This window comes from Rutilus rutilus (assembly GCF_951802725.1).
Source record: "Rutilus rutilus genome assembly, chromosome: 1".
In the NCBI taxonomy this organism is placed as follows: domain Eukaryota; kingdom Metazoa; phylum Chordata; class Actinopteri; order Cypriniformes; family Leuciscidae; genus Rutilus; species Rutilus rutilus.
In genome coordinates, this window is record NC_140209.1 from 11652965 (window position 1) to 11680204 (window position 27240).

General features: G+C 38.6%; 1 protein-coding gene across 1 annotated transcript; it reads left to right on the forward strand.

Moving 5' to 3' along the window:
• Nucleotides 1–10131: 10131 nt before the first annotated feature.
• Nucleotides 10132–27176, forward strand: LOC311287753 (uncharacterized protein). Its single transcript, XM_084404783.1, has 8 exons — nucleotides 10132–10194; nucleotides 17864–18184; nucleotides 18281–18628; nucleotides 19102–19191; nucleotides 24397–24444; nucleotides 24590–24670; nucleotides 26066–26705; nucleotides 26912–27176. The coding sequence occupies exons 1-7, from the start codon at nucleotides 10134–10136 to the stop codon at nucleotides 26119–26121; spliced, it is 1005 nt and encodes a 334-aa protein (XP_084260909.1). The 5' UTR covers nucleotides 10132–10133; the 3' UTR covers nucleotides 26122–26705; nucleotides 26912–27176.
• Nucleotides 27177–27240: the final 64 nt, after the last annotated feature.

Consider the following 27240-nt stretch of genomic DNA (forward strand, 5'->3'; position numbering starts at 1 on the left):
TCAGATCGGCGGGAGGTGCACTGATTGGTTTACACAGTTACGCTGCTCCGCCATAGGTTTGTGCAGTTCCCACTGACCAGCCAATAGCATGCGTTTACTCTCTGCACTGTTATGGCTGTGCAGTAGCACTGCGTTATTTAATAAAAAGACTTCAGTATTCTGAGAAAAAGGGGTTTTCCCCATTGCGTATAGCTACACAATACAACTGACCGTTCAAAAGGGAACAAGGCCTACACTACTATCTTCTGCTTATCTGAGTTCAACTCATTTCATAATTGATGAACCTTACAGAGATATTTATGCAAATCACCACTAAACTGAATTGATCTGAATAATGACTTGTCTTTACAGGAGTCAGGAGAATCTGTTTGCATCATTATTTTTCTGTTTATCCCAGTGAAGCTGCTCTGAATCAGTCTGTACTGTATAAAGTACTATTTAAAGTCTCTCTAACACAATTAAACACTCTTAATGAAAGATTATTATTTTATTTTTTTATCAGAACAACTTTAAAGGGGTCATATAATGCCATTTTTGTACAAGCTAATATGATTCTTTAGGGTCTAAATTAAAAATTTGTAATATACTTTAATTAAAAATTCTCATTAGTATTGCAAGAAAACACTATTTTACCTGGTCAAAAACAGCTCTGTTTTCAGCACGCCGTTTAAGTGCATGTGTCTTTAAATGATAATGAGCTTTGCTCACCCCGCCCCTCTGTTCTGTGTGTAGTACACGTTTGTAATAATAACACAATAACCATAACATGTTGTTCATTATAAACGTGGGATTATGAATTATATTGAGAACGTTGTACATAGAAAACATGCCATAATGTACCCTGAGTGTAAACCTTTGCCGCATTCATCGTGAAGCGTGCTAGTGTAACAGGTAGTGCTATGTAGTGCACCGTAGCTACTCCTTCTCTGTGTGTATAATCTGTATATCAGAATACACACTACGGACCAGAACTCTAGATTCGCTACAGAGGGCAAAATGAGTTAAAACACATTAACACAAAAAAACAGACAGACCAGGAAAATGACTTGTACTAAATTGTTTTCTTTTACTTTGCAGCAAAATTGAACATTATTGTAGAATAAAATGAAATAACAATCACCAATATAATTGTATAAACAATGAAATTGTCTTTCTCTTTCCCTTTAAGAAATGTATGGTTTGAGCTCCTTGGTAGTTACTTGATCTAATTATATATAAATATTTACTTTGGTATTTAAATCGTGTTTTTTTTCAATTTGTTATAGACTTAGATTAAATTTTACTGTTTGTGTAATTTTTCGTGTTCTAATTTATTATCGTTTTTGTTTTTGGAGCTTTGTTTCTTATTAGTTGGGTTGAATTATAACCTTTACCCAAAACAAAGGAAATACAATTCAAACAACAGATTACTTCAAGAAAAAAATAACAACTTAACTGAAAATAATACAATACTTGACAGTAATTCAGTAGATAAACAGTTCTCAGTCGATGGAACAATCGTGCGTCTGTGTGCAAAACTGTCTGTAGTGCAGCAATTGTCTCTTTACGATACTCAGTGTTGAGGTAATTGCTGAGAAATACCACTTAGGATGAATTCCACTTGTGACGTCAGATAAGGCACTGATCACTCAACGAATCACAGGATTTCTTGTCTCCTTTTAGGACTCTTCAGCTGGGTGGCTCGCCATCTCAAGATCACAGCTTATCTCGGAATCTCAAAAAAAACCTGACCAAATCCGGGGGATTTCAATACACAATTAATCAGTCACATCGGATTCTACAGGGCTCGCAATCAGCTATCATCCACTCCAAAATCAATCAATCATCACACTTTTGATCCAGTTTGAATTCACTCGCGATCTGTGAAACTCGTGCTCTCTCTGCAATTATGCGTCTCGTTACAGTGACGTCATACACAGCGCCCGTCTTATGACAAACGTCACGCTTTATGTACATGTTTGTATTTTTGAGAAAATAATGTTTATGCATGGTTATTGAAAAAACAAAAAATGTCTGAAATAAGGCCACAAAACACATACTATATATGTGTCCACAAGACTTCTGAATAATGCATTGTGTCGCCTAGAGTTTTTTCTTCAAAATGATGTGAAAATCATCCTGCCTAACCATTCACATAAAACAATACATTGATTTAAATTTTGTAAAACACTTTTTGTTTGGAAAGGCAATATGCGGGTGGGCGTGATTCACACCTGAGGAGACAATGGGCCCCCTCATAATGAGGCTGCATACTTAATGAGCCTTTCATTCAGGTGTGTCACTGAGCCACAAGAATGCAAGGACTATATATATATATATATATATAATTGGTTCACAGTTGTTGTTGTTTTTTCCACAAATTGAGGTAAACATTTCTAGTAATTGTGCAGTTAATTGTTCTCATACTGTATTTTCAGATTTTGAATAAATTCTCTACCCAAATGTGTCACTAATAAAGCATAATACAATTATTTAAAGAGAAGGCTTATATTGACCTTTTAAGATTTTGTTTACATCTATCCTTGTATATATATATATATTTTTTTTAAAAAGGTTATACAATTACAACAACAATTAAAATTGTAACAATGTTTCCAGTGTAATCTTTCTTTGTAAAAACTAAAGTATACATTTTATAGAATAGAATAGAATAGAATGAGGCATTTATATAGCGCTTTCATATGTACTACTGTACACCCAAAGCGCTTTACAATCATATCAGGGAATCTCTCCTCAACCACCACCAGTGTGTAGCATCCACTTGGATGATGCGACGGCAGCCACAGTACAACGGCGCCAGTGCGCTCACCACACACCAGCTGTCATACGTATCATACGTAATTCAATTCATATGAGCAGAAATTGGCAACATTATAAGCTTATTTGATGTGGCAGTATTTTACAGTAAAAACTTTATAATCTATCCGATTTTTACTCATCTCAGTATAGCAATAGAGTTTGGTAAAAGCTGTTCATTCATTCACACACAGAAACGCGATTCATTTTGAAACAGTATTTTTCCATCTGTAGTAGCTCCACAACAGCGCGCATCTGTGCGTTCATTCATTCACACTCAGAAACGTGATTCATATTTAAACAGTCTTTTGCGTGTACAGACACTTGCGATTAGAACTAAGCAGATATAGACCTGACATATTCCTCAGCCGGATCCCTTTGCTCCTCGAAATGAAACTTCCAGAACTTCTGAGGTAAATTTTCCAGGATTATTATCAAGATAGTATTATTCCTCACAGCATCGTAAAGTACAGTCTGAAAGTGAACTTGCGGTGTGTGTTATCCAGCTGATGTGGGCGTTCACAGGTTTGCGTGGATCGCCTCACATTTGCGTTTGAATAGCGCACGCTCTCCGTGGGCGGGGTCACATTAAAACTTAATGAGCTGAGATGAGAACGACTGACATCTCTCTCTTTTCATTCATATTACATACTGTGAACTGTGAATATTTTTTTTAAATAAAAATTACTTAATTTAAAAGAAGAGAATTCAAGCTTCATGCCTGTGTCTGTATGCCTGTTTGACTGAGTATTCGCTGAGTTATGGTTCATTTTCGGACGCGTTTCAGAATGGACTACACCAGGGGTCGGCAACCCAAAATGTTGAAAGAGCCATATTGAGAAAAAAAAAAAAAAAAAAATCTGTCTGGAGCCGCAAAAAATTAAAAACCTTAAATAAGCCTTATAATGAAGGCCACACATGCTGTAAGTGTCTATATTAGCTTTATTAGCCCCCTAGTATCAAAATGATAAGTAGGCTACAAATACATAATGAGCATTCATGATTAACGTTAAATGTTTATTTTACCTGCAGCGCATCCTGGAGAGAATGACGCACCACGTGACTACTCTGCTGTATGATGGTGCTTTAAGTTTAATTTCCATTATAATTTTAAAGGCCATGTTGCAGGTTAACCACCACTGTTGATCAATGGGTACATTAATCACTTAAGATATGTATACCATTTTTAAAATGTCTCAAAAATGGTCTTAAAGACCAGTTTTTTACGTTTTTTGGTATGAACGTTTTTTTTTACGCAATTCGGTGATGACGTCACGTTGGGGAGAAGCGGAGGAAAGGTAGCCTCAGCCAATACAGTTTGTATTAGAACTATGGCGACTGACTGGGAAAAATGAGTGAAAAATCAACGTTTTCTTTATATCTAGTGGCAGTGATCATGACATTAGTTCAGATAAGTACCGGTAAACTTTGTCTTCATCTAGAAATAGAAGGCATCATGCTAGCTATGGGCTAATTTGCCAGTCCCACCTGTTATCCACCCCCTCCAGATAATCCCTAATTAAGTCTTTCCCCCAACGTGGTAAACACATTAATGATTAGTTATCCCACGTTTTGATGGTAGCCTACTAGCTCCAGTAACAGCTTTATTGCCAAGTGTTTCTAAGCGTTTACCTCTTCCTCCGGTGAAAATGTTGCAAACGCAGCCGCCGCGTGTCTGTCGCTGTTTGGCAGGTGCTTGTGTGGGCGCCGGCGGTGCCGTCCCATGGAAACTGCGTTGGAAAGCTTGTGCTGTAAGTGAGTGTGTTTTGGTCGCTGGTCGAGGAGCTCACCCCGCGACCAGATGTGACGTGCCTCACTCAGCATCCAGGATTTGCATGCTGCCTGAATCCGTTTGTGCTGAAGACAGCATAAACCCATTTCACGCAGGATCATGGTCCCCTTCAAGCCGGCACGCACGAGTATGTTAATTGTTTGTTTACTTTACCATTCTTTTTACACGAAGTCTTATGAACCAGCTTAAACAGTTATAGGTGACTAGATATGTGTTGTATAATCTGAATACTCTCGTGTCTCGTCTACTACTCGTCTCTCTAGTCACTCTCAACGCTCTCAAGGCGGGCTTTGGAATATTCTCTCCCCAACGTGACGTAATGGAATGCATTGTGGCGGAAAGGAGAATCGTTGCAAACCGCTGTAAGATAGCCTACTTTTTCGTATTATATTGCGTTTTGTGATACCCAACAACATAAAATACATAAAATACACATAAAAGTAAGTGGCTGGTGAACTGGGAGAAGAATAGAGTAAACTTTAAAGTTACTTACACAATGTGTATCTGATATGAATAAAAAGTGTCAAATTATAATGGAAAGGATTATTATTGCCTCTTCCTTTAACATCAGTGTATATTTTACAAACTCTAAATGTATTGTTTTTTTAGTACTTATATGTCTAAAACCTAACATAAACATTATGTGGTTGAAAACACTGAGAAGTTGTGATATATGACAGCTCTGAGCGCGCCTGTCTCTGGCTCAGCACCAGCCAACATGCGAGAGCACATTTGAATTTAGCAATTGATCACGGCATGCACTGACCGTTCTAATCACACCGATGTGATTGTACGTGCGAAAGGGTTAAGAATGTTTGTCATGTTTTTCCTCCTACAGAAATTATATTAAAACAAAAAATATTTTTTCCATTTTCATATTTTTGAAAAAGCTCCAGGGAGCCACTAGGGCGGCGCTTAAGAGCCGCATGTGGCTCTAGAGCCGCGGGTTGCCGACCCCCGGACTACACTGACAGAGAGAAAGCAGAACTCGCATCATGTTTATTTTTCTTTATTTGGCAAAAAGCACAACACTTTGTTTTTATTGTGAGTATACACAAAAATAATACACACTTAACAGGATCGATTGATGTATGAAACGTGTATGGGAGATCAAAGTCAACAGAGTATTTAGAGTCTCTATTGCACTGATAAGGAAAAACGCGAGCTGGTATCGCCGGCGATACCGCCGACCCCAGGGGGTTAATAAAATGTTACACTCACTTTAGTTCTTCTGGAGGTGCACCAGGAACACGAATAGTTGGTACCGATCCTTTTTTCAGGAGCAGCTTCTTAGCAAAACCAGCTTTATACTGACCCTCGTTTGTAAAGCAGTCTGGTGTGTGAAATGATTCGCGCAAACATGAAAGCATTGACGTTGATCGTGGGGAATATTCCCTTCAAAAACAAAACTCAGCCTTCAGCGGTTCAGATTTAGGAACATCAAAATGACTGCTGTGTTCCTTATTGCACCCAAGAACAGAACACCACAATCGCTTAGACGCCATTCTGCTCCAGCGTATCAACAATGCGGACTATGATGACAGCTCGCTCACGAGCGAGGGCGGGTCTGTGTTGAAACGCTGCTGTCAATCAACAATTGTGGGAGGGGCGTCCGACCGTGTGACGTCACAACGGCTTGATTTGAGACAGTGGAAAACATATAAGGAGATGGATTTTTATCATTTTATGATGGTTGTGTACAGGCACTGCCAACACACATTTCAGTACAATCAACTTGTAAAAGTGCATGTACCATTATATGACCCCTTTAAGAAATCCTTAGAATTATATTAAAAATGTTGATTAGACTACAAATTAGTTCAGTCATTCAGGTCAATTGATGATTATGTCAAAACATAACCAACACCATCTGATCACCTTTTCTCTCGTCTGGTTGTTACAACCCAGTTATGCTTAAAACGGGGAAGTCTTTTCTTTGAGTTTTCTGCGTACAGTCGACACCATTGTCAAAACGATCCCCATTCACACGGATCCGCGAAAATGACAAAAAAACACTGTATTCTGCTGCCAGGCCATCGGATGGCGATGAAACACTATAGACTGAACACATAATACGTATGTGCATGTCCTCATCGTCTTCAGAGATTCACATTTTGATTGTTTACGAGGAGACAGTTTTCAAATATTTGCGTTATCAGGCCCCAAAACACCATTTTGTCGTGTAAATGAACGAAAAAAGTGTAACATGGAAAACGGTGTTGTGTAAACAGCCCCTAAGAGAGTTAAAATAACACTGAAGCAGTGTTAAAGTTATAATTCAGATATAATTAAATTATAGTTAATTATTAACTGATTAATTGAGTGATAATTGACAATTATTGAAGACACCTGATGTTAACAAGCAGAATCACTGAAGGAGAAAATCACACCGTTATGGTGATCAGTGTTTGCTTTAGTTGGGCCCTTGACTTTTTATGTACCCTTATTATAACACTTTTGAGTGTGGTCTAAAATAAATTCCCAGGAGAGTTCATTTAACACTGGAGTTTTTGCTGTGTATATATAGATAAAGTGTGATCTTGACGCATCTGTCAATGCAACACTTCTGGAGGTTGTGAATTTGTGGTTTCACAAGCACAAACTTAGTAGCCTAATAAAAGCTTCATGGTGCACACACATATAGCAAGCGATCTTGGCCCGAATATGGCCTCACGCAGGCCTGATGTCAGCAATGGCATGAATCCTGTCAGACAGTTATGGCCCATGTGTGGCCCTTGTCTTTAAACCAGATCTAGGCCACTCCAGGAACGTCATTCTTTGTGGCATGAGGACCGAGGGAAAATGGGCTCTGTGTACCGGAGCTGGGCCAGACAAACATTGATATGTGGGAAGGTGTGATGAAGTAAACTTCAGAGTCGATTCTTTCTTTTGGATGACAATAACTTTATTTATTGTGCACTTTCAAATTTAAAACTTTGCAGAACGTTTACATTCACAAACAGCTATATTACAAACTGCATGAAAGGGAATATTCGAAAAAACATAAAAAGGGAACTTTAACTCTTTGGGCCCTATTTTAACAGAGACCAGCTAGTAGTTGCTGTGCAAGTAAACCTCACTCCTCTGATCTTTAGCCTCCTTGTTAGAGTGCCTGACGATCTGAAACGCAAGTATCAAACGCGAAACGCAAGTGACTTTGTGGGCGTATCTCAGGTGCTGTTGCTATTATACCGGCGGGATAAATAACTCTTGTGCCTGACGCAAATCTAAAATGGGTTGGTCTGAAGTAGCTTCATTACTCATAGGTGTGGTTTGGGTGTATCGTTCAATAAACCAATCAGAGTATCATCTCACATTCCAAGGCGCCCTTGTTCCATGGCGGATTGCTACTATATTGGCGGATTTGCCAGGCGCGCGCCAGGAGCGGTTCACAACCGAGGAGACCGACGTTCTCGTCAGGGCCGTAAAACACAGAGAAGTAACATTGTATGGGGATGGGAGAAACCCACCCAAATTAGCTTCGGTTAAACAGCCGTATTAGCCTGGCTAACGTCAGACCTCGTCTCATTGAGACGTAGTCTGGGAACCACATGTTCATTTTCTCGTATTTGTGGTGTGGTTTTACGAATGCCCAGAGCCATTTATTGGGCGCTACGAATGTCTATCAAATGCGCCTGTACGTAGCTCATAGCCAATCGTTTCAATTATACCAGATGACGTATGTAGAGTGACAGAAATTCGATGAAGGAAGAAGACGAAATAAACTTGCGTTCTTAACTACTTAGAACACTATCTAAGGCTGCATTGAAAGGTAACTGTGATTGGTCCCCTCGCTGAGGCGAAAATCTGGTCCATGGAATCCAGGCTGCCTAGCAACGTGAATAAAATCGCGCTGCGCACAAGGCAGCATGGGGAAACCCAGGATACAGCCGTATAATAATTTGGGTAAATGTGTAAGCTAGATTTATGCCTATTTTTTCTTCATGGACACCACAATGATTTCCCTCATGGGGAATAATTTTCCTTGTAATTATGTATGGTCTGCAAAAATGGCAACTGCTGCGTCTGTGTGTAGATGAGAGAAGCAAAGTGCATGTGCGTTGTGCACACGCTACATTATGGCCAAGCATGCGCCCTTAAAATAGCATCTGAACGCGCCACTGAAAACGCGCCACTGACTTTAGACTAGGTTTTTCCTGGTCTGTGGCGGAATTGTTTTCTGGATCTGCAAAATAGCACCAGGAAACGTTTGCGCCGGAACACGCCTCCTCTTTTCGCTGAACCGCCCCCGGGAGCGCAAGTTCATTCGCTAATTTACAGACGTGCGTCTGTCGAGGGAAAAGTCTGCTGTGCGTCAGGTGCAAAATAGGAATGATATATGCGTTGGTGTACAAAGTCAATAGCACTGGGTGCAAGATAGGGCCCTCTGACTCATAAGTCAAAAACCACCTCAAGCAAGCGTGAAAACTTTTTTGCAAATTAAAGTAACACTAAGTAACTTTTCAACCTTCATAATATATTTCCAAAATCCTTGTGATGGTACATCGACTTAAAATAGGTTGAATGACACGTCTGCCATAGCCTGACGGGGTTTGTATAGTTTTTAATCGTACTTTTAAACTTCGGAGTTCGGGTAGTAACACCCGCGCACAAAAAGAACTACAAAATTCGACTGCTTTACGGCATAGGCTACCTCACTTCCCCCAACACGTCCTCACATGCTGTTGGACTTGTAAGTATATTGCTTATATTGTATATCACTCGGACAAGCACCTGGCGTTCTTGTTGATGGATTAGTAGACATCTTCGGAGGCTAGCTGTGCTTGTTCGATGTCCGACGATTTGTAACGCGTTGTGTTTATTCCCCAATCGAACTCGTGTAACTGTCTGTCACATGTTCTACCGTCCACAGCATTACTTGATTGACAAAAATAGGACAAGAATGAGCGTCAAACAGAAACAACCCGCTTACGGGGTGTTCGAGGCGCACATACAATACAGACGGCCGACAGTTAAACAGGGCGCGCGCAGCTCTTAAAGGGGCCACACCTTATTGCCACTCGTTACAGCTTCTATCCGACTGAACGGGGACCGGTATACAGGGGGGAGGGAATCAGGCCAGGTGAGTGAAGAGACTGCTCTGCGTGAGTGGTATTTACGACAGTAACGTTAAATACAAGTAGTCCACAGCGACACTAGGGGTCGTTGTTTGACCAAAACGGAAATCCTACATAGTGGGGCTTTAAGGGATTTTGATTCGAAATTTTACATTTCCATCACTTGTTTCTAATGCGATACTTCAAAATACGCATAAAAACAGGTTGATGGAAACATAGCTAATGAGAGGATAAATATTTCTGGACGCCACTGTACAATTCAGCTCACTTTCTGATCAAGAGCTTTTCAAAGTCAAGTTTTACACCAGAGATATTTCTGATCGCTTCTTCATCTGTGTCATAGAGTCACAACTAAACACTCAGCTGATGAGATCAGAGGAAGTAACCAACTAGAGGAGGAGCTGATGATGTTTAAAGGAAGAGCTGTAACTATATATAATGAAGAGGAAGACTGACAGCAACACAAAATGGCTGATAAGTGTGATCTGTGTCTGCTGGGACTGATCATTCTCTCTTCACTTCTCACAGGTAAAGAAATCTGTATTTTCTCTAAAGACATTTAGTGGAATTAGTCTGGAAAGAGTTCATTTGAACATGCTCAGTTTATTCTTGCACACATTCACGTTGTGTTCTCAGAGTTGTGTATTGATACACACAGATCATACTGTATTATTCCTGATACTGGACATAGTGTCACTCAGACATCTGATGATGAAGAATTATTTTCATATTAAGAGTGTAACGCCTGTTTCACACATACTCCATTTGCAGTGCGTATGCGGTGCGTATTTTTTTTCGCACCCATGTTAACAGGTTAGAGCTTTCACACGCAGATGTGGTCCAGCCGTGCGTTCCAGGAGCGGTGCGTATACAGCAGTGCAGCGATCATTTCCGCACAGAGTCTATTTTTGCTGTGCTGCATGCGCTGAATTAAAGTGACAGCGCATGGTTCGTGGTCAAAATGTACACAGATGGACATGAAAATATAATAATCTCACCATAAATGCATTTAATTTAATACTACTATTTTTGACAGTCATCTATTTACTTTAAGACCGGGGTAAAGCAAAGAAAACTACAATTTACCTCAACAAGGCGACATAATGAACAACACTTCTCTCATTCATGGAGGTGGAAAAACAAGTCCTTTGAGACATGCAAGATTTATTGTATTAAAATTTAAATGCAAAAGAAAAGGCATGAGTCGGCAGTTTTTGTCAATTTTAAGTTTTAATTTAAAATGTTCTATTTTAATATAAGCAACTTAAAGGTATAGCGGAGGATTTTTTACTTCCGGGTGGATCACCTATACTATTGGTCCTCCTAATTGTCAATCATTCTGGTGAATCAATCAAACTTATTCAAAAAGTGGAGAGGGCGGGTCTTATCTAAAATTCGGAAAGATCCTCCGCTATACCTTTAATATATGTATATATCTATATAGAAGTAGCATTTAATGATACATTGTTTAAATTGTGTTTAAACGTCTATTAAAGAGTGTATGTGTGCAAAGAGAATCGCAATGCTGACAAACTTTTTTTTTAAATAAAAGTTGCTGATAACTTCTGGATTTGAAATACAAATAGTGAGTAAATGTGTTTGTGGTACAGCCGCGGATCAGTTACTGCAAACACAGCATATGTGAAAGCACTACGCACTGCAAACAGAGTGTGTGAAACGGGTGTAAGTGTGGATTTCCTGCAGAGGTTCAAGCTGCAAGACTGCCGAATGACTAAAGAAAAGTTGTCAGCAAGATGGTAGAAAACTGTACATTTCTTGTCTATTCCACCCACTGTTACTTATACCAACGGCGGAAATAAGCGCAGTTACAATAGATTAATATGTGGGAGAGCGTTGCTATAGAGAGTGACGATATTGTATTGCAATAGATAGCACTTCAAAGTCAGTACCAAATCAAAACTATTTAGCACATTATTTGTAATTGAAAAGGTTTAATGACAAAATATGGTTATAGTTATACTTAAAATAAAAATAGATGAATGAGATGATAATAACTTATACCATTAAAGGTCCCGTATTATGCCCCTTTTCACAAGATGTAAAATAAGTCTCTGATGTCCCCAGAGTGTGTATGTGAAGTTTGAGCTCAAAATACCCAACAGATCATTGATCAGGGTTCTCAAGTTTTATCAAAAGCTTGGAGTGAGATCACATGCGGTTAGGGGAGGAGCCCTAATGGAGCCCCGCCCCCGCCCGTCCATCCCCGCCCCCCAATTTTAACCATTGTTCATAATTAACCAGCACAAATTGAAATTATAACAATTGGTAAATCTGATAAATGACAGAGCAATTAATCACATCAAATATACTCTTTAATGTTATATTTCAAAATTACAAATATACAAAAATATAACAAATTGCTCCAAACAGTTTGGAAAAACAAATCTTTTTGCATTTTGAATGTGTCTAGTCGTAATGGTATAATGATTTATTGTGTGGTGGGACATTGTGAACAAATGACATAGTATTAAGGTGTGTGTGTGCGTGTGTGTGTGTGTGTGTGTGTGTGTAAGTGTGGCCTGGTAAACCTTACATTATGGGGACAAAATGTCCCCACAAGGATGGCAATATCCAAAATCCTTGTTCGTGTGGGGACATTTTTTGGTCCCCATGAGGAAAACGGCTTATAAATCAAAAAAGTTATGTTTTTTTGAAAATGTGAAATTGCAGAAAGTTTTCTGTGATGGGTAGGTTTAGGGGTAGGGTTAGTGTAAGGGAATAGAATATACAGTTTGTACAGTATAAAAATCATTATGTCTATGGAAAGTCCCCATAAAAAATTAAAACACTACATGTGTGTGTGTGTGTGTGTGTGTGTTTGTGTGTGTGTGTGTACACAAGAGTACACACTGCAGCTTATGAAATGTGTTTTGTGTTGTAAGTGTTTGTTGCACATTTTGACGCCTTGATAACATTGATATATTTAATGTTCTGGCCTAAAAATGTTAGACGAGCTTTCTTAATTCCAACTTACCTTCTCCATCACGACGTGTGTTCGCGTGATGTTGTTGGTTACTTAGTAACGAACGTACGGCGGCCGAGAATTTTCCGTCAACTTCCGTGTGTTCGCGCCTATGGTTCGCGCATCTATGTTGCCTAGTAACGAACGCAATCTGGCCGAGATACGTGCAGAGAATGTCTGATACGTGCTGGCGGCAGGAAGCTTCACTTTGTGTGCCTGCACCTCGTATACAATGTTATATATAAAGCTTGCAGGACAACTTGGTTGGCATTGCCTTTTCAGCGTGAGAAATACACGGTGTGGCGTGTGAGCGTGTGAACTGGTTGAATTGCGTGTGTCTCACGGCCAATGCGTGAGACTTGAGAACCCTGGATCATTTTTTACAGCATGTTTAAATTGACATTTTTTGGGGCTCAGAAAAACGAGCTGTTTCAGTGTGTGCCCTTTAAATGCAAATGAGCTGCTGCTGGACGACACAGGGGGCGGAGCTTCATGAGCTCGCGCTCAGTCTCTCAGGACAATTTCATCTCACGGTTCATTTCGAGTCGGACAATAATGCCTACAGAGTCAGAGTGCTGTATAGAGATGAAACAGGTATGGTTTAGTAGTTTAATTACGGTTATTATAACGTATTTGTCATCTGCTTGTAGGCTATGTATCCATTATTTATTAATAGCCTACAAGTCTGCTGTCTGAATGATGATCAAACATGTACTGATGAGTTTAATAAAGTTTATTGTACATCACACAAAAGATGAAGCGTCAGTTTTACTTCAGAAAATCACGGTAAGAGCTGAGTAAACACAGTAGCCTAAGTTATAAGAAGTGCGCAAGTAGCCAGTAGAGTTGAGGGAGCATTCCTGTGGGCGGAGGTTAGTCAAGAAACGGTTCTAGTGACATCATTAAAGAAGGAAGTAGAGGGGTGTAGTCCAATCGAGCCGTTTTTTGTAGTCAACTTCTGTTAAATAAAATATCTTGCTTGGCATTGAACTTTGAGCTTTATAATTTTACAGATATTATTTATGCTCTAACAGCAACATTACACACTAACTAAAGTTTGAAACATGGGATCACGCAGAACGGGACCTTTAATCTTACCCAGCATGTAAATGTTTCCTGAGAGAGAGAGAGAGAGAGAGAGAGAGAGAGAGAGAGTAAGAGACAAAGAAAAGAGGAAGTAAAGAGAGAGAGCCCCAAGAAAGAGAGCCAGAGCATAAAAAGAGACAGAGCAACAGTTTCAATCTTTTTTTATCCTTTCCTGAACATGTGACTTTAACCCAACTGTGAGACGTTTAAACTGACCAATCAGATCATTTGAACTTCCCCCACCGTACTAAAGGTGTGAGAATTCATCGACCCCCAAAATACACACATTCTGGCCTACAGGCCTTGATCACTATCTGTGTCTTTGGGAACTCCAAATGGTCCTTGTGGTGGAAAGAGGGGGTAGAAAAACAGTCAAGATTATTTCAATTCTACAAGAGTGTGTCAGTGATTTGAACAGCTCTCTGATAAAGACTAATAGTTTATTCTGGAGAGTGTGTTGTTTGCATTAAGTGAGGAAAAAACGGTAACAGCCATAATGGCTGCCATAATGCCATAATGGCTGCTTGCAGCTATATTTGTAAAGGGCCAAGTGCAAGAAGACGACAAGACATGCCAACATGGCTGAAAGTGTCAGACCAACTGCAACAATGAGCAATTAAAGACATTTAAAGAGGATTTTGGGCAAATGGCTGAAAAATCATATATAGAGTACCTTATAAGATGATTTAATGGATTATCACTTTCGACCAATAGATGGCGCAGTTACTAAATCGATGTGATGTGGCCAGAGTGAAGTGACAATGACACATACAAAGTTTGGTGTCAATATGTCAAGGCATTGCAGAAATAAAGCCTGAAAAGTCATTTTGGCATCATGCCTGGAGTCTGGAGATGATACGATTACATTTTTCAATTTCAAACTTTTTGAGTACCTTCAAGGCATGGTGCCGATGACTCATACCGAGTTGCTTAACAATACGCTGATGCGTTCATAAAACATAGCATTTTATGTAGTGGTGCACAATATATCGGCCGCCGATATAATATCGGCCGATATGGTCATTTTTTTACACATCGGTATCGTTCCGATGTCAAAATAGGGCCGATGTGAACAGGCCGATAATCATTCCTGTGTATTTGACGTGTGAAGTTGAAGATGAAGTTGATGATGCTGACTCGCGATGTTCGCAGTAGCGCTTTTAACAATATTCAATGAGAATTTCATGTTTTGTTCTATTATAGCGCCACCAAGAGGCTCAGTCCCACCATTTTTTAATGTGCACCTCAGAGTGAGCCCATACATATGTGTGTCAATTTTGGTGAAAATATCTCAATTCGCTTCGGAGTTATAGACATTTATATGATAAAAAATTACTGACACCTGACTTTGATTGGATTTTACTACCAATCTCAATAACGGTGACGTGCTTCATTAAGAAAACCAGGGATGGGTAAACTCGGTCCTGGAGGGCCACTGTCCTGCAGAGTTTATCTCCAACCCTGATAAACTCTCCTGCCTGTAGCTTTCTAGTAATCCTGGAGACATTGATTAGCTGTGTTTGATGAGGGTCCCAGATAGCAAGCAACCATCCAAACAATGTTAAATCAATGATACTGGCATTGAATTTATGTTACAATGTGATGATGATGATTCAACATCATGCTTGCACTCTCAGAGAATAAAACACAACTATAACAGTATAACAGTGGCCCTCCAGGACCGAAGCCTGATTTGTCCTTTGGGGTCAATATGACCCAGTCGACTTTTCTTTAGTTTAAATAAATGGTTTCCTTCATCTCAGTGCAATAAGATTTTGTGACTTTTTCTAAATTATCTATCTATACACACACACAAAACTGGGCTTGATTCGGTTGTTCTGAAGGTATTTAAAAAAAAAAAAAAGTCACACTCAAGACCTTTGAAATGAATGTCTTTGAAATGAAAATTGATTTAAATTTTTCATTTGTCAAAAAAAATCAATAAATCCAGAATAAATCTGAAAATGTCCATACGTCAATGTACTAGAGCACAAATGCAATGTGGAACGAACGTGATCACACACACACACACACACACACACACACAGACACACACACACACACACACACACACACACACACAGACAGTTGTGTTTACTCTTTACTCGTGTTCCTGTCCGCTTATTGCTGTTTTTTGGGGGTTTGGGGGTTTTATTTACTTTTATGTACTAAAAATGTCTTTCTTATTCTAAAGTTAATAATTTTATACATTTGGATTATTGAAATAAATAATATGTAACTGCATTCAAGTCTTTTCTTTTAGTGTCATTACTGCAAATTTATGTGGCATTATTGCAAAAACAAGACACTTCAAAAGACCTCAAATAACAACAAAAAAAATACTGATTTAAAGTATTTTAAAATGTATAAATATATATTCATAACAAAAGCTGTTATAAGAGCAGTCCGTCACATCCAAAAAAAATGAATGGATCTCTATGGCGCCTCTGCTGGAAGTGTATGGTAATTACACTTTTTGGCAAAACTATATTTTCCTCAAAAAAAATGTCTAACCAGAAGATGGAAGAATTATGCATCTCACACCTAGATCAATATCCAGAAACAACTCATATTTAATTTCCATCATCATTTTTTTTTTTTTTTTTATAAAAAGGTAATATTCCATATGCTAATGGTGTAGCTAATGGTGTAGCTGAGGTATTTTGCAGTAAATAGGTACAAAAGTACTTCAAATCTCCCAAAACATAGCATTAATGTATAGATGAGAAGTAAACCAAAAAAATTGATATATTATGTGTATTATTAAAAATGTAAAAATAAAATAAAAATAAAAAATACAATCACTCTATACATTTCTGGGGTCATATCGACCTCAAATGCACTGAGTGTAAACAGGAAACTAGAGACATATGAGGAAAAGATGGTTCAGTCCTGTGTCTGCTGGGAAACTTCCCGCTAAAACTGTATAAGAATGTTTAGAGAGTGTTATCCTTCCTTTTAGGAGAACATTCTGGTAACAAAAATACAATTATCTACAGAAAACATTACAAGAACATAATGCTCTCAAAACATTCATAGAACAACAACATTTCTATCTGGGATGAGCTCATATTGTCAAGTCAAGTCACCTTCATTTATATAGCGCTTTTAACAATATTGATATCGAGATCATAGTATGAGCACACAGTGAATGCGCTGTGAGTAAAAGAACTACAAATAACCTTTATCTTTTGTTTTGTTTGTTTGTTTTGTTGTACTGGTGGTGTAAAGGAATACAAATATATATTCTCCTAGTGCATGTTTAATCATATTTTATTAAATGATTTGTTAATGCATTATTTTGTCATGACTTTTACTTGAGAGGGCCCTAATCATGATCAAATTCACTGTTAACTACTTCCCAAACTCAGCTCATGATTGATCATAAACTTACTATCAAACACACAACGAGTGTTCAGCTCAGTGAAGTGATGTTGTGTGGTCAGAGAACAGAAGTACAGTATCATCACGACTGTGTCTGGATGGAGAGTGAACTACTGATCCCAGCAAACCTTCCCTGAGTTTTGCTCCTTCCTTTGGGAACTGTTCCACAAATATTCTTTGTGGGTTTTGAATTGTTATTTTGTATTTAGCTGTGCATAAGTCACAGTAGGGTGAGTTTGAAGGAAAGAGAGAAACACAGAACAGATAAAGAGCTTTTAAGGTCAGTTATTAGTGTATTTTCTACGGTTGAAGAGGAGGATCAACTAATCCTGTGCCGTCCAGTAATGTTTATGACAAAGCTGAAATCAAGAGTTCAAGATATGATGATATTACATTATTTACATTTGTTTCAAAGTCAGGGTATTTCTTATTCCTTCTTAAAGAGGCGTTTGATTTGGTTTATCCATAAATGTTAATTAATGCATTAACTATCAAACACCGGAAAAAGACTGTATGATTTGAATCTGATTTTCATCGGAAATAACGTTTGTTTTTAACAAAACATTAATTAATTTAACTTTTTTTTTTTTTTTTTACGTTGTTTTTAACAAATGTTAATTAATGCACTAACTATCAAACACCGGAAAAAGACTGTATGAGTTAAATCTTCTGCTTGATATGCTGGTATATGGTTTAATTTATTAATATATATCATAATGATCACTGAGATATACTGTGTTTCAGGTATCAGTGGAGTGGATCATGTGTTCATCAGTTCTGGTGAAAATGTGCGTCTGCCCTGTAATAATGCTCTTTCTGACTGCAAATCTAAAACTACATGGACCTACTCTAACAGATTCAGACATCCAGCAGGAGTTGAACTGATTGAATTAGGGATAAAGAGGAAAGACACAGAGAGACATGAGAGACTGAGTCTGGAGTCTGACTGCTCTCTGAACATCAAGAACGTCACAGTAGAAGATTATGGATTATACACCTGCCGACAATGGATAGACCACCAACAACAAGGACATGATGCACGTGTTTATCTGCATGTTCTTCATGGTAAGTTTATGATTATGTGGTCAATTTAAAAAGGGCAGATTCTTCTTTAAACTCAGATAATGATTGAAGACTCTGTGATTTGTGTCTTGTGTTCAGTTTCAGTGTCTCCATCCTCATCATCATCATCATCATCATCATCTTCATCCTCACAGACTGAGATCAGTCCAGGCCGCTCTGTGACTCTCTCCTGTCAGTTGTATTCAGATGCTGGATTCTCCTGTGATGATCGGGTCAGTTATGAGGGAGTTGAGCTGTTGTGGGTGAATCAGACTGGTGTTGATCTGAAGACAGACTCCAGATATCAGATATTATTATCATTTTATCCCTGTATCATCACTCTGACTACAACACTCCTGAATGAAGATAACAACAGAGAGTGGAGATGTCGGCTTACTCACAGAAATCAACTCCAGACCTCAGTCAGATACACTGTCAAGTATTCAGGTGAGAAAACACTCTTTTCAGACAGATTTGTCAAACTTTCACACACTGGCTCTACTCTTTCTGATGGCTTCATATGTTTGGCAATTGTAAAATATTAGAGGTCAAAGTCATAAACTGCATAAAAATCTTTATAATTCCCAATATTGACCTCCTATGGGTCATACTAGGTCAATAATAAGGATTATTATTAAAAATAAAAATTAAGAATAAAAATGATAAGGATTTTTATGCAGTTTTAGGAATTACATGTATAAGGCTTAATAATGTCATTGATTCAGGAAAGCTGAAGGTTTATGGGAAGCAGCTCACTGTGTTTCACTCTCATATAAACCAGGAATAAATGATACAGTAACATCTCTCTTCTCAACTACTGCCACTGTAAGCTGTGATGATTGAACACAAACTGCATGTCATGATCAATATGAAAATATGATGTTAATGTCCTGATGCGTCTGAACATTCATCTTCTGCAGCTCCAGTCGCTTCAACAACACTGACTCCAGTCAGAAGCTCAAACTCTGAGAAGACATCAAGCCGAACTACAGCAGCAGCTTCTACACAAGGTTCATGATCACATGATCACTGTCACACACATCAACCTCGAAGCATTCCTCAATATTTGTGCATTTTAATGTTTTTGTGGCAGAGCGAGAGTTATAGGGCGGGTGGAGCACGAATTATACACATGCTCAGCAAACAGACTACTACAATAACCAAGTTGATATCACTTTCCCACTACGCCACCTTGGGAATTTCACCCAAAGAATTAAATGCGCCCTCTAAAGGCACGGACAGGTTCTAGTCACCATTAGAGCCAGAGACATAGGTAGTCGTACAAATACTCTTTATTAGCAGTTAAAACAGGCATTAACATGCAGTCTCACTCATCTCATTGAAAGATTCAATTATCACTGGCAAAGGAACCAGGGCTTACCCACGGGGCAGACTCAGATAGAATAATCACCCTTGGATGAGGAAATCACTACAATCACACACACAGACCGACTAATGTCAGTGAAGAGCACGACACACACGGTGAAGGACCCCACCACCCAGAGAAGGTCACTCGTCTGCCCCCGGTGCCCAGATCCTGCCGACAACAAGAGAGAGACAGCATGATATGCATTAGCAAAACACAATAATTAAACAATATAAAGTATAACTTAAATGTAGCTCGGGAAAGGGACTAAATAATCTGTCCTACCTGAGCCTACATAATGCAGTCACAAATAACAAAAATCAAAACATAAGCAAATTCAAATTAAAGAAACATAAACAACTGACCAAATGTCTTCGGCCATATAGCTCAACCATAATAATGTTTAAATGAAATAAGTGATTATTCAATAATCACAATAAATGAAGTGAAACCAAAATACAAATTCAGAAATACAAAGCTGTTAATTAAAGAAAACAAATTTAAGAAATAAACTAGAAAAGGAAAACAAAAAGAAACTTAAAGCATAACACTGAGACACACTTCTGCAACCAAAGTTTAGAAAGCACAGAGAATCTCAATTAAGAGCAACAATGGAAACTCATTGGAACCATAACAGTAGGGGTGACCCCGAATAGTCGAAGATTCGATGCTTCGATAGAAGGAGCCTGATTCGACTACCGATCTCACGGTCGAATCTTCGCAGAGGTGTTATGAAATGAGGATCATGCCACTTTGGCTATATGAGGGCGCTCAATGTCTGATTTCACATAGAACTAGCTTTTATGTCGTTAATATTCAGCCTATTATGATAATGCTGTATATAAAAATGTGCAAAGAAAGAAGCTTTTAAAGGAGTCATAATGTTGTGTTACCTTGGATACCCAATGCTCTATTATAGTCTTTCAGGCACTTCTAAAAAAGAAAAGTGAAAAAAAAAATCAACACAGAGCCCCTCAGACCCTTATTTCTAAAGGCATTATTGTCTCGCGAGATCTGATGCGATGTTTTGGCTGTCGTGGACGGTCATTATAATAATGCAAATGAGGGGCGCGTTGATTGGTCGTAGAAAAAATACACCATTTCCAGATACATTCTTACAGAAGCCCCACTAACTGAAAGCTATTTTCAAACTGCATGTTTTGCATGAGTTTGGCTAATAATGTTTAGTGGTATATTGTTTTCATACTTGCATTTAAACAGTTTTAGCCACTGAGCATGGACTCCTGTACCGTCACTACTGTAGCTGCTAGTGTAAAACAAAGTGGAAAGATGTGGCTAGCATTCGTAGAGTCCATTCCCCGTGTTTACCTCGAAGGTAACGTTACATACAATAGCCGCATTAGCAGTTAGCTGCTATTTGTTAACCACAGTAGAGCAATAAAAACACAGTCTTACCTTTTCAATTTCTGGCAAGTCCCTGATGGTTGGGATGGCACCTTTTCCCAAACGGAGCTTCGAGGCCAAGGTCGCCTGATACTGCCCCAAATTTGTAAATGATTCCGGTGTAAAATGTTTAGCGCACACACCTAACGATACGCCACTTGAAAGAGTTGTTGGGACAGCGTCATTAAAAATGAATTTCATCCACTGTTCCCTGATAGTTTTGTCCGTTTTTGGTAGATAAAACACATTTGCATGTTGTTTGCATGTTGAGATGCTCTGTCACACAGAGCATCTCAGGTGTGCACTCGGTTTCTCCATCTTTCTCAAGTCGACTAAACTGAATCTGAGGGGGAGAGGGGGAGAGGGGCGGGCTTCCCGCGGCATAGGTTTGCGGTGTCCATATTTGGTATATCCTCCCCCGTCTTGACGTCAAGAGGGGGAAGAAATCAAAATCTCGTTTTTTCGTGCGCGTGCACGTGGCCTATTTTACAAACCCTGAGGTAAACAAACGCTTCACTTTTAAATATCGGCTTCCCGGCCAGTGTACAATCATTATGCAATCATAACATACATTGATTCTCGTGGAAAAGTGAAATTTCTACATTATGACTCCTTTAATAAATATTTTTTAACGTGCGTGAATAAATCCAAACACCCCGTGACAGATTTAAGTTTCACTTTCAATCCGTGACCGACAGAGGAGCATCTTCGCGGCAAGGATTTAAATCTTTAACAATGTCTGGGATAAGAAAATCTAAAGTGTGGATGTACACCAACAGAAAGGATATTCTCCAAGGCTGGATTTAGCATCAGGAAAACCATTATCGCACTTCTGCCGGCCAACGTTTACACATTTCACGCATAGACTGGGTTTCACGTTAGAATGTATTTTATCCGCGCGCACAATTTGAAAAGACTCCAACGGACAGACAGAGTGAAAGACTGGTTTGTTCTCTCGATCAGGTAGGGTACAAGTGATTTCAAAACTTTTCAGCCGGTTCTAATTTGATTTTTGGATGCTGTGAACATTTTTAGCTAAAAAGACTGCCACTCCAGTTTAGCATTTATTGTTGTTTCTGCAGTTAAAAAGACAAAGTTGAAAATTCTGGCTACTATCGTTATTTTTATAATTTCTTTATTTGTATTTTATTTATTAATCTGTCAGGGTTATCTAATCTAACTATTTGTGGCTTGTGTTTTGAATATATGTTCCTCTGCACTTTAGGCATTTTGCACACATTTGCTCATCTTGTGATTTATTTCGTTTTGTATTTTTATTTTTATTTATTAGAAAGGTATATTCTGTTCTAATTTAATTTAGTAAATTAATTGTTTATTTTTTCGGTACATCGATGTTGTGCTGTAGGCTGGCCTGCTCGCACAGGTAATTTAGCCGATTTAATTTGATTTGCATGTGAAATGCAAATCCTGTCTGCAGTGTGGCCTTTCTGGAGTTATGTTATTTCTAAGTTTTATTGATCCAAAATGTTTTTATACATTTTCTTCTATATCTTTGTGTGATTTTCTGTACATCGCGGCTTTGAAACGTTAAAGCCCCGCACCCAGCCCCACCCACATGATTCGACTATTAGTCGACTATAGGCAAGACATGACGATTCTGATTCGACTATGAAAATCCATAGTCGGGGACAGCCCTACATAACAGTCTCGTGGTAGACACGAGAACAGCAACTTTACGAGAACAGAACAGCAACTTTACGATGAGGCACAGGAGCATACAGCACTTGATTAGAACGCAGCCATTGCCCTCATCACGTGCCTATTCACCTTATTCCGGAAGTAGCACTGGGTGGCGCCATCCGCGTAATCTCACTTCCTGGTTTAGCTACTTAGCGCTTTGTTTGCCCTGGTCCAATCTGTTATCTGTCTTGATATAAGTAGATAGACTATAATATTATAGCCAAATGCGTTGGCCTATGGTTATTAACAACTGCTGCAACGTACTAAAGTACATTTCACTTGAAGCTTTTGAAACAATGCCACAATCAAATTATTTAATAGCTGTGTCTTTCTAATAGCTATTACCTAGTTATGAAGATGTGCACAAGCTACTACATGTAAAGTTTGAAACATTATTACACCACAGTTTGTTTGCTTAATCACCAGATACATTTGCAGTGTATAGCCAACAGATGAGAAAAAAATAGCCACGAAAGAAAGTAGAGCCTCAACTAGATGAACAAGAGGGTAACGTTAGCTTAGCTAACTGCTAGCTGCAATTTCTTATGGTTTGATCTCTAACACAAGTAATGGCTGTAAAATAAATCCAGCGACTGAATTCTAGAGGACCATAGCTTTCAAACAAGGTATAGCATGTGTATGTGTCCTGTAGTGAGACCATTACAACATTAGATGTTTGTGGCTAATGTAGGCTAAACACTACACATCGGCCGGGCTGCGATCAGACAGGCAGACGGGTCATATAAACACCTAAAAGTCGTTTTAAAAATACCCCGAGAAACAGTGTATTGCTGTGCTGTTGGTACACACGTACATAGCACATTTGGCACAAATTAGCTTATCTTATGTGACATTTTATCAGTGAGATTTCTCTGCAGTTCTCCTCGAAATTGAATGAGGGTCCGCTAAACCGGAAGTTGGTTTACAACGGAAGTACTGGACAGAAGTAAAAGTGGGCGGGGCGGAATTAGGTGAATAGCAAATATACTCATGATAGGGAATAGGGGTTAATATCCCGAATACTGAGTAAAACGTGGAGCCGATGCAGATTGACTTTTGACTATGTAAAACATACAAATTAGTACCCACTCCATTGAAGCAACCCATATTAAGCTCATTACACAACGTCATCACACACAACGCGCTCTCCTTACTATCTCAAATGTCCACATTCGATTTCCCAACCGGCAACACACCAGTTAACTACAAAAGCAGTGGCTCAGCAGCTTCAGTGGTCTTTATGAATGGCATAACAGGTCAACAATCCACTCCAACGCAAGCAGCAGCGGCGCATCAATGACGTAACGGCCCCTGAAACTGACGCACCCCTACGCTCTTATACACCCACGGTCACAGCCCATTGGCCAAACCTCAAATTACAATAGTAGGAGGGGAAAATAGCCCATCCTGCCACATTTCCATACAGGAAACGTTGTATGTTTTAGATGCAGTCAGTAAATAGATATTCCACATTTCAATGTTTCTGCAAACTTAGAAATTCTAGTGTGCTAGAAACTCACTTATAAGTTATAACATGAATATCTATGAATGAATAAAGCATCAAATAGATTTATTTTTGGTCAATGGCGATTGCCATTCTCCTCCTGACACCTTGAGATTGAAGTAAGAAGATAATGATGACAGACATATCCATAATTTTTATGATGAGCAGCTCAAGTATTATGATGATGTTGTGTATATGTGGCATTATGTGTTGAACTGAACTAACAGACGTGATCCACAGATCCAGGAGAAACTGAAGTCAGTGTGACTGCTGGATCATTATACAGAGGTACGACACGTTCATTTATACTGACAGCTTTATAACATTAAACTATCAGTCAGTCTGTAAAAGCTTCATCAATAACTGTTGATAGTTGAATACCCTTGACTTCAGTCATGTACAGTTTCTCTTCTTCCTCTCATGTTTCCTGCAGTGATTGTGATTATTGTTGAGATCGCAGTGTTTGCTGCTCCTACTGTGATTCTTCTTCAGATCATCTGTGCAAGAAGAGCTGGTGAGTTTTGAGCCGCACACAATCTGATGATTCACACTCATCCAGGGGCGCGGGAAGAGGTTTTAGGTTGGGGGTTTTGAATAAGAAACAATATCAAGACTATAAAACTCGTCAAATCTCCGCGTATCACAACAAACGTATCAGTGAGAACACTTGTTCAAATAGCACACACTTAAACCTGACTGCACATCACATTTTTTACTTTATTGATTCTGTTTTTATTCGTAACGCAATGGACCGGTCAACGGGACATAAATTAATCCTTAAAGGATGGGACTTTATGGGACATTTGCACAAAAATAATAAATAACTTACCGTAGCCTATTTTATAAGTCGCTCCAGAGTCGCATATCAGTCAAAAAAATGCGTCACGAGGAAGAAAAAACATATAGGCCTAGCTTAAGTCGCACTGGACTAAGTCGCATTTTTTTTGAAATTTATTTCACAAAAAAAAAAAGAAAAAAACATGTTACAGACAGTTCTCAGCTACGGACGTGAGCGCTCTAAAGCGGCACTAAACGAATGTTTTAAAACTTTCACAGAGACCTCAACCTGAAAGCACAAAGCCTGTCTTTAAATTTAATTTCGTTTTGTATTAATTCTATCTTAATTTTAATCGATGTTTCATCAAAAAATGGTCTGGTTTTAATAAATAAGAAGGCTATTAGAAAATAGATTATCAGGACACGGAGGCGCTGGCGAACCATGGAGCTCGTCTCATAAATGAACCGAAACTCAGCGTAGGGCTATAAGGTAGCCTATTGCCTCACAGACCTGAGACATATAGATAGCGTGAAATGTCTACTTTTAAGCAGAACAATTCAAAACGAAAGAAAACAGACTGCGCTGCTTATGTAGGCCTAATTCGTATGAAATGTGCATTTCTCTCTGGCGCTGCGAAGATCGCGATTCGTCAACTTCATGGCTATAGCCAACACTGACATAAAAAAAAAAAACCTGTTTTATTAGTAAACAATTAAAATGTCTCCTGCTATATTTTACATATTTGCCTGTTCCTTACAAAACACTAACAGTGGGGTTTTTGACTGTGTTTTTTATTTTTTTATTTTTTATTTTTTGCAGCTGCGGACAAATTCTTTCGACACACACACAATACACTCTGCGCTTATGTTTTAAAAACATAATTTAACATATATAACAATTTTTAAATAGCCCACTTAAAGTGTTTATTACAAATAAATGACTAAATGCTAAAAATGAATACATTTTAATGAACTAACATATGCATTGCATTTACAATTCTGTGAAAACAGGGGGTGCTGCAGCACCCCCAGCACCCCCACTTCCCGCGTCCCTGCACTCATCTGATCTGGAACAATCTGCAATCATGATAAAAACACATACGAGAGGTCAGTCAATGCTTTTATTTTGCAGGGAGGAAGGACTCGAAGCACCCAGAGGAAATAGAGATGCCGACAATATTACAATAAAATACTGATGAGTTTAGAGCCAATCTGCAGCAATATTTACAATAGCAAAAACTTACAGAGGATTGTTCATTGTTTTATTTTCTTCTTCTCAGAAAACAGGGAAAAAACTCTGATCACCCTGAAGAAAGAGTGACACCAAGTTTAAATTACTTTTCTTTTCTTCTTTTTTTTTTTACAACTAAAAGGCCAGATTTTTTTTCATTAACATCCCAGTCAACACGTTGATCTCACAGTGATCTCTCCATATGATCACAATGTGAGTCACAAGTGTAACCTCACAGCGCACTCACTGTGTGCTCATATTATGACCACAGTATGAGCTCACCCCAGCTAGAAATGTTATTGGACATGAACTTCATCGTTTAGACGTCAAATTTTGGTTGAAAATGAAAATTGGGTTGATGTGTTAGGCCGGCTACACACTGGCTTCGTGGCGTGTCCATTTTTATTAGAACCAACGCATATTTTTCACTCGACACACAAGCGTGTTGGAAGCGTTTCCAGGCAAAATAGAATAGGAAAAGGTGTTTGTATGTCATTTTGATACGAATACATATTAATAAATGATATTTTGATGTTTGAAAGTCTTTGGTTTTGACATAAATGCAGATATAAATGTAATTTAAAGAAAAATTATAAAAAATTATCAATTTTGAAATATTGCACGTGTCAATATAGAACAAAATATTTTGTTGCCTATTTTGTCGTCACCTAGCAGCAGCAGCGCCGCGTCAGACACGTTTCTGGTGTGCAAAGACATAGAAAACGCCATGATGTCATCTATTAACAGTCACATATTCTATATATAAACTGTCATGTGTGTTATTAATTTCATATAATTGATTATAGTAATGTTTCTACAGTATGACATCCAAAAGTGTTTTAATAAAATAAACTGTATAATTACCAGTTGCAATTATAACTGTATAAGTTCCAGCATAGGTGCCTTCTGCTCTGGCATCGTCTGGTCTGTCAAATATGTTAATTATGTATATAGTGTCGAGTGCAAGGCGTGCACTATACTTTTTTCTTTTTGCATCCTTTTCCTTCATCTGAAAAAAAATAAAAAAATGAGCTTTAATGCAGTGCACATATACAGACAGCCTACACAATCATGTT